At 46.9% G+C, this 10582-nt stretch overlaps 1 protein-coding gene across 1 annotated transcript; it reads right to left on the reverse strand.

Annotated features, from left to right (window-relative positions):
• Positions 1–311: 311 nt before the first annotated feature.
• Positions 312–10582, reverse strand: DNAJC14 (DnaJ heat shock protein family (Hsp40) member C14). The gene is made up of 7 exons (XM_079965434.1): positions 10433–10582; positions 8632–10132; positions 6816–6922; positions 4302–4421; positions 3654–3814; positions 3079–3175; positions 312–1820 (listed from the first exon to the last, which is right to left on the reverse strand). Exons 2-7 carry the CDS (start codon positions 10060–10062, stop codon positions 1583–1585), a joined length of 2154 nt encoding a protein of 717 aa, XP_079821560.1. The 5' UTR covers positions 10063–10132; positions 10433–10582; the 3' UTR covers positions 312–1582.

A 10582-nucleotide genomic window follows, 5' to 3' on the forward strand; every position in this document is an offset into this window, starting at 1 on the left:
TTCACAAACTTTCTAACAATTCCTGGATTTATACGTAAGTCCTTAGACACATACTGCAATTAGTCCAATGGCAGTGTGTGTAACTGCGTATGTGCCTCCTAAATTTTAATAAACTGGATCTAGAGCTTATAAGTACAGCTATTTGCACAGCTTCATCTGTCAGTTAATGTCATTAGTTTCCACCATAAGACAAATCCAGGGATAACATTAATCCTCTCCTTTAAATGACGGAGGGAAAGCAAAGCAAGAAATTCCGAAAATGTGTAGCTGCATTGTGAAAGGAAAAGGTAATAATGACTCTCCAAGGCCAAGACTCTCCAAGGCATTTATATTTATAGAAAGGGGAATACACATGGTATTAAATATATGTATGTACATACAAATCTGAACTTTTTTAAAAAAGTAACCTTCAATAAAACAAGTTTGGACAGTTAAGAGCCAACTGTCCATGCTAAATCTTGGGGGTTTAATCCACCAGTTTCTTAACTGATTTGATCACAGTCCTTGGACAGCAGAGGCAAACAGCATGTATTTCCCAGGATCAGGGAAGAGCAAACCAAGCACTTTAGAAAGACAGGAACCTGGTTCTGTCCAAGAGTCACTTTGCATCCAAAGCCAGATGTGACCATTTGCTTTATGGGGTGGTGCAGAACACCTCCTTTCAGTAGTCTTGCAACAGAACTGTGGAACCTTTTTTGACTCAACGTAGAAGCAAAAAGACCATTTGGTATAATCCTGAGTATCTGCATCATATCTGGGCAGCTCCTGGAACAACTAAAGTGTATCTTCATCTCCTCCTAACTTTGGGGCCTAGATAAATCTTTTGCATGGTAAGCACTGAATTAATATTTTCTAGCAAGGATATTTACTGGAGGAGGGGGGCGATTCCCTTGACCCTCTTCTTGTATAGTTTGTAGGACACCCAGCATGGGGGTAAGAATTTAATTCCCAATCTTGCACAGCAATAAGATATATGCTTCTTTTCTACATGTTGCCTTAATATTACCATCAGCCAAGCCAAGTCTTTCCTGGGCAACTAGGGACCCTCTAAGGCTCACCTTTTCTCCAAGTCTCAGGTGACTTAGGAGGGGTCTGATAGTGTGACAATTGGAGTAAAGCAGAGGTTACAGTCCAAGCGTCCTTGTGGACCAAAAGTGAAGAATCAGCTAACGTTATTGGTGGTAGTCATACTCCTGCTGAAGGGGGAAACGCTGAACAATTACAGAAGCATCTCATTGAGAAAGTCACCTTGAAGGAGATCCCATGGCTCATAGGCAGGCTGCCCCATCCCCACACCTGTCCATGCCACATCTTCATGATGACACTTCCAGGAAGCCATCTGTTGGAGCTCTTTGGTATCACGGGATCAGTGTTGACAATTGCAGTGGAAAGACGAGGGTCTTTTTCCAGCTGGAAGTTACCGGGTTATGGATTAGTCCAGAGGAGCCCGAATCATTTGGATTTTTGACACTAACCAGAACACACTTTTTTCCCTTTTGAAACAGCCCTTTTGCTACCTGATGTAGAAAGCCTGGCATCCAAGCAGGCCTAGGAGATTTCACTCCCAACTCTCGTGGAGTCCTCAGCGCTGAAAAGGGCGCCGCACTTTCTTCCGCCGTTTCTGCTTCGAATCTCCTTTCTGGGAGGTACTGTCCACCTTCGATGGAGGGGCAGGAGGGGTTGGCACGCTCCCCGGGGACGGCGGTTGGGGCGTGCTGAAAAAGTTCCCGTTCGGCATTTGTCCGTGGTTCCCTTGGAAGATGCGGTTGAAGAAATCCTGCAGTTCTGCAGCTGAAGCAGGGCTGCCGTCTGAAGCAGCTCTTTCGAAGGGGATGGGGAGAGCAGAGGAAAGGGAAGAACAAATGATACTATCAGATCCAGCACTGACTGCCACAGACCATGAAGCTCGGCTTAACAGTAAAAGCAGGAGGTGGAAGGTACACTTCAGAGCTTTCAACTATGTCAGAACCTTCTTCACCACATGCAAAAGGTGCCAAATTTCTATATGGTTTCAATGGGACCAGTTTCAGCACAGGTTATGAGGACTCTAGGGTCAAGAATCTGGTCTCTGGGTTTTAAATACTCTACACTCAAGTTGCTGTACTAAAGTGTATCAACCTATTGAAAAAGGCCAGAACTAGCACTGCTCATGCACAGGAGTTGGAGGCAAGTTATCTGGAACACTTTATGACTGTGACTAACCCATAAAGGTAAAGGGACCCCTGACCATTAGGTCCAGTCGTGACCGATTCTGGGGTTGCAGCGCTCATCTTGCTTTATTGGCCGAGGGAGCCGGCGTACAGCTTCCGGGTCATATGGCCAGCATGACTAAGCCGCTTCTGGCGAACCAGAGCAGCGCACGGAAACGCCGTTTACCTTCCCGCCAGAACAGTACTTATTTATCTACTTGCACTTTGACGTGCTTTCGAACTGCTAGGTTGGCAGGAGCAGGGACCGAGCAACGGAAGCTCACCCCATCGCAGGGATTCGAACCGCCAACCTTCTGATCGGCAAGTCCTAGGCTCTGTGGTTTAACCCACAGTGACACCCGCGTCCTGCGTGACTAACCCATAGAAGCTGGCAACTGCAATGAAAAATGTGTTCCAAATTTCCAGTGAATTGGGGGGGGGGGCAGGGAAGTAGTCCTAGACTCACGAGCTGCAGACAGAAAGAAATCTGAACACCTGTTAGCTAAATACTTAGAACTAAGATGAGTTGTTCCCTGCCTGTGCATACAGGCTGTTTTAACACAACCATCACTGGCAAGCCATGTTGTGTACAGGACATCAGAACCCAGATCATTTCCATGCAGAAGAGCTCTGATTGTGCCCAGCACTCCCCCATGTATTTATATAGGAGCTGGACCACTTGTGGCCTCTTGTATGTATGGAGCAGATCCACTCCCCACATTGTACTGAATGGGAATCCTCACTCACAGAATATAGTACACAGGTCCTTGGATGGGGTTCACAGAGCCTGGTATCACTTTAAAAGTTAAGGAAGGACTCATCCATGTGCAGACTAGGGGACAGAACATTTTTTAAGGGGAACAAATAAACAACATCATTCATCACTGACCTCTGCCGTCCTCCTGAGCCCCTTGATCCAAAAGATATGTGATATGGAACACGGTGTGTGTCTGGGGAGATTCCTACTCGCTGACAGCCAGCCCATTCTGAACATTAAAAAGGAAAGAAGTAAACTATGAAATGGTAAGAGGTATTTGCCTCTCAGAGAAAGCAGGAATGCCATTAGAATCCAAGTTCCTGCCTTTAAACAGTAACCGCAATCCCAGCGGCAGCATGATTTATCATTCACAGGGCACCCCATCCAACTATTTAAAAATCTTTCTCAAGGGGTCCTTCTTTGGGGGTCAAAGTTGTCACTGTGTTTTGAATGAGAGGTGCGTTTGCTTGCAGTAAGCATGCTCGCTGCACAAAATGCAGAGCTGCCCAGCTTTAACTTAAGGTTCAAAATCTACACAGCAGACCACCCATGCTGAACAGAATACAAGGTGCCTATAAAGACCTTAAAACCTATTCCATGAATGGCAAGTATCCAATGGGAGGAAAGGGGAATATAGTTTTAAAAGCCCATTTAACCACCTTCCTTCCACTTCCATTCCCACTTGTCCAGAAGTGTGGTGCCATTACCTGTGATGTCGTAAACCTTTCCATCCATCATGGCAAAATACGTGATCTTCAGCCCTAGCATACTGGATTCGGCCCAAAAGTCTCCCTCCTCAGCCGCATGAAGCTTGCTACATTCTGCACAGTAGCGAGCATTCAGTGGGTCACGATCCATCTCAAACCGCCTGCAGCAACAAAGAGTATATGGGAGACCAGAGAGTATGGGTGGGTGTGTGCCTGATTTTCTAGAGTTTGGAACCTTTAAAACTCTCCTCCCCATCCAATGTTTCTTCATTTCAGAGGGGGCTGAGATTCTGCATCCAAAAATGGTTAGAAGAATCAGTAGCCCTAAGAAGAGGGAATGGTAGCTAAGCCATGAATGACAGCATCACCTCTCCAAGCTGTTGGAAACCTTCCCTGCTGTTTTTCTTATGCTTTAACTTCTCCAGCTACTGCCCACATTCCCAAGCTTTCCAATGGATGCTTAGAACCATTTTTCTTATCAAATAAAGATAGTATACAGTCCCTCTGCAACATGGCTTTGCTGCAGCAATGCCCAGCAAGGATTGAGATATTGCACACTCTGGAAAGCAGACACGCTCTCGCTACTATTGCACCCGGCCTGAAATAATAGTGGGACCGTTAAGGAGATAACGGCAGCTGGCCACTTACCTGTGCTTCCCCTGACACTTGTTACACATCATTGTATTCATGGCTTCTTTTAGGTCATCCTGAAGCTTAGAAAGGAACTCGTTCATGGATTTGGTCAGCTCTGTTTCTGCCATGCGCTTGCTTGAAAAGAGCAACAAGGGAAGTCAGAAGCCAATGGTGGTAGCATCAGTACAAGAAAGAAACCTGGACAATGCCAGACTAAGGCTGCGATACTAAGCACTTTAAAGCAACAGAACTTTCTTCTAGGTGGTGACAACTAGGACCAGGCAGTAAGAAATAAGTGCCATATGCTGAAGCAGTATTAGCCCCCCTCTCCCAGCCACTTGTCTAACTTATATGCCACTCTGTCGCTGCATTTACACTGGTGACTTCAAAACTAGGTACTCCTAAATATAACTGATGCAGATACATTCTGCTTCTCATATTGGGAAATCTTCCAGTGTTTTAAACAAGCAGGAACACTTTCGTAACATGTCAAAGCATTGTGGGATATACAGGGAACTTGAAAGGAGTTCACTATAGTGTGCTCAGTAAACAAAATGTTCCCCAACGTACAGTGGTACCTCGGGTTACATACGCTTCAGGTTAACGCTTCAGGTTACACACTCCACTAAGCCAGAAATAGTGCTTCAGATTAAGAACTTTGCTTCAGGATGAGAACAGAAATTGTGCTCCGGCGGCGCGGCAGCAGCAGGAGGCCCCATTAGCTAAAGTGGTGCTTCAGGTTAAGAACAGTTTCAGGTTAAGTACGGACCTCCGGAACGAATTAAGTACTTAACCCGAGGTACCACTGTATTCCCAGATACTCCCTGGCAGTGTAGCTTGGGCTTCAGTTAGATCACACAGCAAACACATGGTTGTTATTTCAGCCTTGCATTTGACGCAACTCCGCCTAACTCCAAATATGTGTGTATCCTTCGCTGTATCCAGTTTCTCATGAGGTGACAGGAATGGCTAGGAGTTTTATTTAAATCATGCTGCTATTCCTGAGAGTGTGTCTGCATCCTCCAACAGAACATTCTAGACTCTGGAGGACTCTGTGCCAGACCAAGGTGCAAAGACAATTGCAGAAGAATTGACAATAACGTAAGTCAGGCTTTCTCAACCTCGGCCCTCTGGATGTTTTTGGCCTACAACTCCCATGATCCCTAGCTAGTAAGACCAGTGGTCAGAAATGATGGGAATTGTAGTCTCAAAAACATTTGGAGGGCCGAGGTTGAGGAAGCCTGATATAAATAGACCTGAGACTGTTCCTTGCTAGGTAGCAGGTAACTTCAGATCTTAACAGTTTTAAAAAAAACCTTACCCAATTAGTCTACTCACAGTTGAATGATTAGCCTGCTAAACAATTGATTACATCTACATACAGAGAAAACAGTTGTAATAAAATCACTTTTTTTTGTTTTGATGATGCACCTGTATATCACAGCATGCAACATTTTAGACGCAGAATCCCCTTCCTGCCTCATATAGTGCAGAGGTGGAAAATGCCGCTTCTAAGACAGTGCCCTCCATCCTCATTTTTTATGAAGCCTTATTGTTGCTGCTGTTGTTACTTTTAAAAGATCTATTGCCCAATTAACTGGAAGTAACTTTTTTTTTTTTTTTTTTTTTTTTTTGCTGATTACACCTTCCATTTGGGTCAACTAAATGAAATCTAGACCTTGCACAACCTTCCCACTGGAGCTATGTTGCAAATCTAAATCTAAGCCTACTTACTCAGAAGCCAGTCTCACAAAACAGTGGCTCTTTCCAGCCAGCATGTTAAAGCCTGGTTTTTAGAGCGCCAAACATTTCTACAAGAGCTGGGAGTCAAAGCAGTGCAGCAGCTGCTTGGCCTCAATCAGTACCTCAAACTCCTCTGGGTCTTCTCCTCAGAAGGCCTTTAGGCCAAGAGCACACTCTGCACGCTTATCTCCAGGACTCTTATCTAGTTACAGATAATGCCCTTGCACAATTGCCAGGTGGAGAGGAGTTCAATTTCTTCTTTCTACTAATTTGGATACATTAATTTACTACAATTCACAGAGGATGGGGGGAGTCTCATCTGAAGGTATCTGAAGAAGTGTGCATGCACACGAAAGCTCATACCAAGAACTAACTTAGTTGGTCTTTAAGGTGCTACTGGAAGGAATTTTTTTTGTTTTGACTATGGCAGACCAACACGGCTACCTATCTGTATATTAATAGTGTGTTAGAGATGCACTTACTCCTAAACAACCCCATGGTGGGCACTCAGGAGGGCTTGATTGGCTATTTGTAGGAGAGTTAATAATTTAAGAGAATCATACCCCACCTTTCCATTTTCTTTACAGGGCAGCATTCTGCATACATCTGGAACATTTAAATAACTCTTGGTCACAAGATGAGGCCAATCATCAGGGCCTCATTTGCAGTGCATCTTCCTGCCCATTAAATATGGCCTTACTTTGAGAGCAGCACCCTCCCAGTCCACAGGTAATGTGGACTCTTGATTCCAAAACATTGTGGCCAAATGAATTTCAGTCCACTCACATTTCATATTCCTTCCTCCTCTCTGGATTGCTGACAATATCCCAGGCTGCCCGCAGTACCTTGAAGGCCTCTTCTGCTCGCGGATGCTTATTCTTGTCTGGGTGAACCTGTGCAACACCCCACCCCATCCCAAAAACAAACAAAGTCAGAAAATGCCTATATTGTGGCATCAATAGCATTTAGTTTTTTCAGCCCATGGGAAAAGCACATCATATACATGAACGAAGTAATCCTTTTTATTTATATATTTAATTTGTATTTTCCCAAAGTTTCAGTATATACATGCGTATTCTACATATTTTTATCCATCTATTCCCTTTAGACTTCCCACCCCACCGTGACTTCCTGTTTTTCCTTTTTATGCTGCATATCCTTAGCCAGGAAATTACCACCCATTATTGTTCTGTTTGTTAACCTAGTTTGTAATTACTGCTCCATAATAATAAAATAATAAAAATAATAATTTATTACTTATACTCCGCCCATCTGGCTGGGTTTACCCAGCCACTCTGGGCGGCTTCCAAAAGGATATTAAGAACACAATAAAACATCAAACATTAAAAACTTCCCTAAACAGGGCTGCCTTCAGATGCCTTCGGAAAGTCAGAGTTGTTTATTTCCTTGACATCTGCTTATATGTCAATTCCTACATGCAGATTTATTTGGTTGCTGTACCTCTTTAGATCATCTATACATAATTCCCATTCCTCCCTCAGCTGTGTTTCTCCCTGACCTCTAATTTTTGTTGTCATGCTGGCCAATTCTATATACTCTGCCAATTTCTTTATTCATTAACTCAGTAACCTTGAAATGTAGACCGGCATTATCATCCACATATCCCATGACAGAATAAGAGTGGCAGAAAGTTGAACCAGGACTTCTGATTAATACAGGCATGTTTTCTTAATAACGGCATGTTTTCTGTTCAAAAGCTCAGACTGGAGAGACATGCTTCCTCCAATGTAGCCATACCCAATCATAACAAGGAATGAACGAGATACAACTGCTTTTGATTAAAACCAATCCTTGTCACAAATGAGGCCAGCCCCTGTGGTTAGTGAGACAGATTAGCAGTTCCCAGTGAAGACAGGGCCTGAAGTCTGAGTCCACTCCATGTCTGCGCATGGTCCCACATCAACATTGCACTACTGCAGTTGAGTGTTGCCCTTTTAACTCATTTTGGGATGGGCGAAAGGGAGCAGATTTGCATCCTTAAAGCTTCAGGCTGGTAATTTTCCAGCCCTAGGAACTAGGCGGAAAGTTTACCACCTGAAGGCATTAAGTCAAGACAGGTTTAACCTGGCTTCCCAGCATACTGCTGCTTGATACCTGAAGCAGAAAAACTAGCAGAGTGATTACTCATCACAATGGCCTAGACAAGCAAGCTGCTGACAGTGATCATGCCAGCCTGATAAAAGAAAGGATTAGCAAAACTTTGTCCCTCCAAGTAGCACACTAATCTTGGAGGCCCTAGAGTGTGCAGCAGGGCATGGCAGATGAGGCAAGAGGAAGCAAAAGGACTGCTAAACCTACAAGCGAGAGACACTGTTGAACAAACTGGCTGCATAATACCCTCTGAACCTCCCCCTCCACACAAACCCACATTAAACTGCTAACTGTGCCAACCAGATGCAGAGGGGATCCCTGCCTGCACTGCTGCACCTCGAAGAAAACCAGCAGTAGCTTTGCAAATCTAGTGAACACAGTGGTATTCATGAATTGCAAGCACATGCCAGCCCAAGGCAGCAGAGAATATGATGGCACCTTTCTCAAGACACCCAATCGTCTTCCTCCAGCTCAAAAGGAATGTGCTCACCAGGACTGCCAAGTGCCGATAAGCTCTCTTCAGCTCAGCATCCGATGCAGTTGCCTCCAAGCGCAAGACCTGGAAAGGGTTCAGCTCTTCTTCGGGGGTATGTGCCATAGCCAGCAAGCGTGCCACCTCTTCACCCGGCTGGTATGGCTCAGATCCTCCAGGAGACCCATTATAAACAGTGTCCCCTGGCTGACTGGTCCTTAATCCTTTGGGCATCCAAAGGAGGGTTTGCCACTTAAGCAGCAGGCCGGCTGCCCACTTGCAAGTCCTGCTTTCTTTAAAGAGGGCCCAAACTTGAGGCAGGTCAATGGCCGAGACAATCCAGGCTCCGTGACTGGTATGGGCCAATCTACCCACGACACTGAAGAGGGCTGATTTAGAGACCCGCCAGCAGAGTCTCAGGCTACCCAGGAGAAGCATGAGCACCAGAAAGAGTATAGCACATAGCATCTTAAGCAGGCGGTAAGCTACACTAAGCCACGAGCCCAGCCACCACGTCACTTTCCTGCAGCCCAGCCTTGCATGCTGGATCCAAGTCCGCATGCTGGTTCGGATGGTATCCAGATCATGAGCGCTTAAGGAGCAGCACGAGTACAGGAGCTTCCCACAAGCTTCCACACCCTCGCCACACCTGTGGGTGACCTGCACAATCAGGGTGATAAAGAGTTTGAAGCAGGAGACGCAGAAGGAAGCTAAGCCCTCCAGATGTTTGAGCAGCTGGACTTGGACGTCATGGTGCCGCCCACCGTCACTCCTCTTCCTGGCCTGCCTGTGCTTTCCCCCAGATAGTGCAAAACGCCCTTCGCCCTTGGCTGCAGAATGGTGCTTTTGCTGCCGGGCAAACTTCCTTCCACCGGGAGCCCGAGTACAGTCTGGGACCTCCTCCTTCGCCTTGGATGCCGCATCATCTTCAACATCTTCCTCCTGACCTTGTGGTAACTTGGAAGGGCCTTTCTCCTTGGAGGCCGAAAGCCAGTGCTGGCAAGTGAAACCACACAAGCCATTCCCCTTCTCTGAATAAGTTTCGGAGGGATCGGGGATATCTCCTTGACAATTACAAGAGCCAGCTTCACTGTAGCCAGCAAAGTGCAAGTTGCCGTTATCTTGATCGCTCCTTTTCTTCCAAGTGGTTTCGGTTCCTCTAGCACCCTCCTCCTCGCCCAAAATTCCAGCTTCTCCAGCAGCCTGCTCACAAGCCTCTGCCGCTTCCAAAACCAGCCCCTCTTTGCCGGGGCAACCTTCGCAACTGCAGCACTCTTGGGAGACCTGGCTGGCGGCTAGCAGGTCGCTTCCTGCATCAGCACCGCCTGAGACGGAGCTGCTCTCCTTCGCCATACAAGGGCTGCCAGTACCCGGAACAGTCCTGCCCAAATCAGGGCAAGCTGGCTTGCGTTCAGACAGATCTCCAGTCTCACACCCAGCGTCCTCCATGGCGTTGGGCTTCCAGGGTTGCTCTGGCCTCGACGAGTGGTTAAGTTACAGCCATCGTCGATCCCTCCGCCTGCAAAAAAGCAATATAATAGTAACAGGAGAGATTCAAAATCCAGGCGATACTTCTCAAAACCGCAGCACCAACCCGCCCTCCCCCCGACGCCCCCCACCCCACCCCAACCCCCAGTAATGGTTAACAGGAAGCGAGATCCCTGCCACCCACTTCTAGGACTAGGGAGGGGGCAAAGGAAAGTGGGGGCCGCTCCATGCTTGGGGGGGCGGGAAAGGACTCAAAACGTGCCCCCCCAAACGAAGGGGGGCAGGAGACACGAAAGAAAGCGGGGACGGCGGAATGGGGGGGGAAGCTTACCTGGTCCTGTTGCCCTGGCAACGAGAGGGGGCGCTACTTCCCCCTCCTCCTGCCCCCTCACTCCCTCTCTCCGCGAGCCTCCACTTCCGCCCGCCTATGTGTGACATCTCGTTCCCCGCCTTCTGCGTCCGGGTCAAGTGCGTGGGTGGG

This window comes from Podarcis cretensis, assembly GCF_951804945.1.
Source record: "Podarcis cretensis genome assembly, chromosome: 2".
In the NCBI taxonomy this organism is placed as follows: Eukaryota; Metazoa; Chordata; class Lepidosauria; order Squamata; family Lacertidae; genus Podarcis; species Podarcis cretensis.

Excerpts from the sequence above, each read along its gene's own strand:
- DNAJC14 (XM_079965434.1), bottom strand. The coding sequence starts at position 10,062 with ATGGAGGACGCTGGGTGTGAGACTGGAGATCTGTCTGAACGCAAGCCA. Across the intron at positions 6,923-8,631 it reads ATCGGCACTTGGCAGTCCTG|GTTCACCCAGACAAGAATAA; the intron begins GTGAGCACATTC and ends GGTGTTGCACAG. Across the intron at positions 3,815-4,301 it reads AAGTGTCAGGGGAAGCACAG|GCGGTTTGAGATGGATCGTG; the intron begins GTAAGTGGCCAG and ends TTGTTGCTGCAG.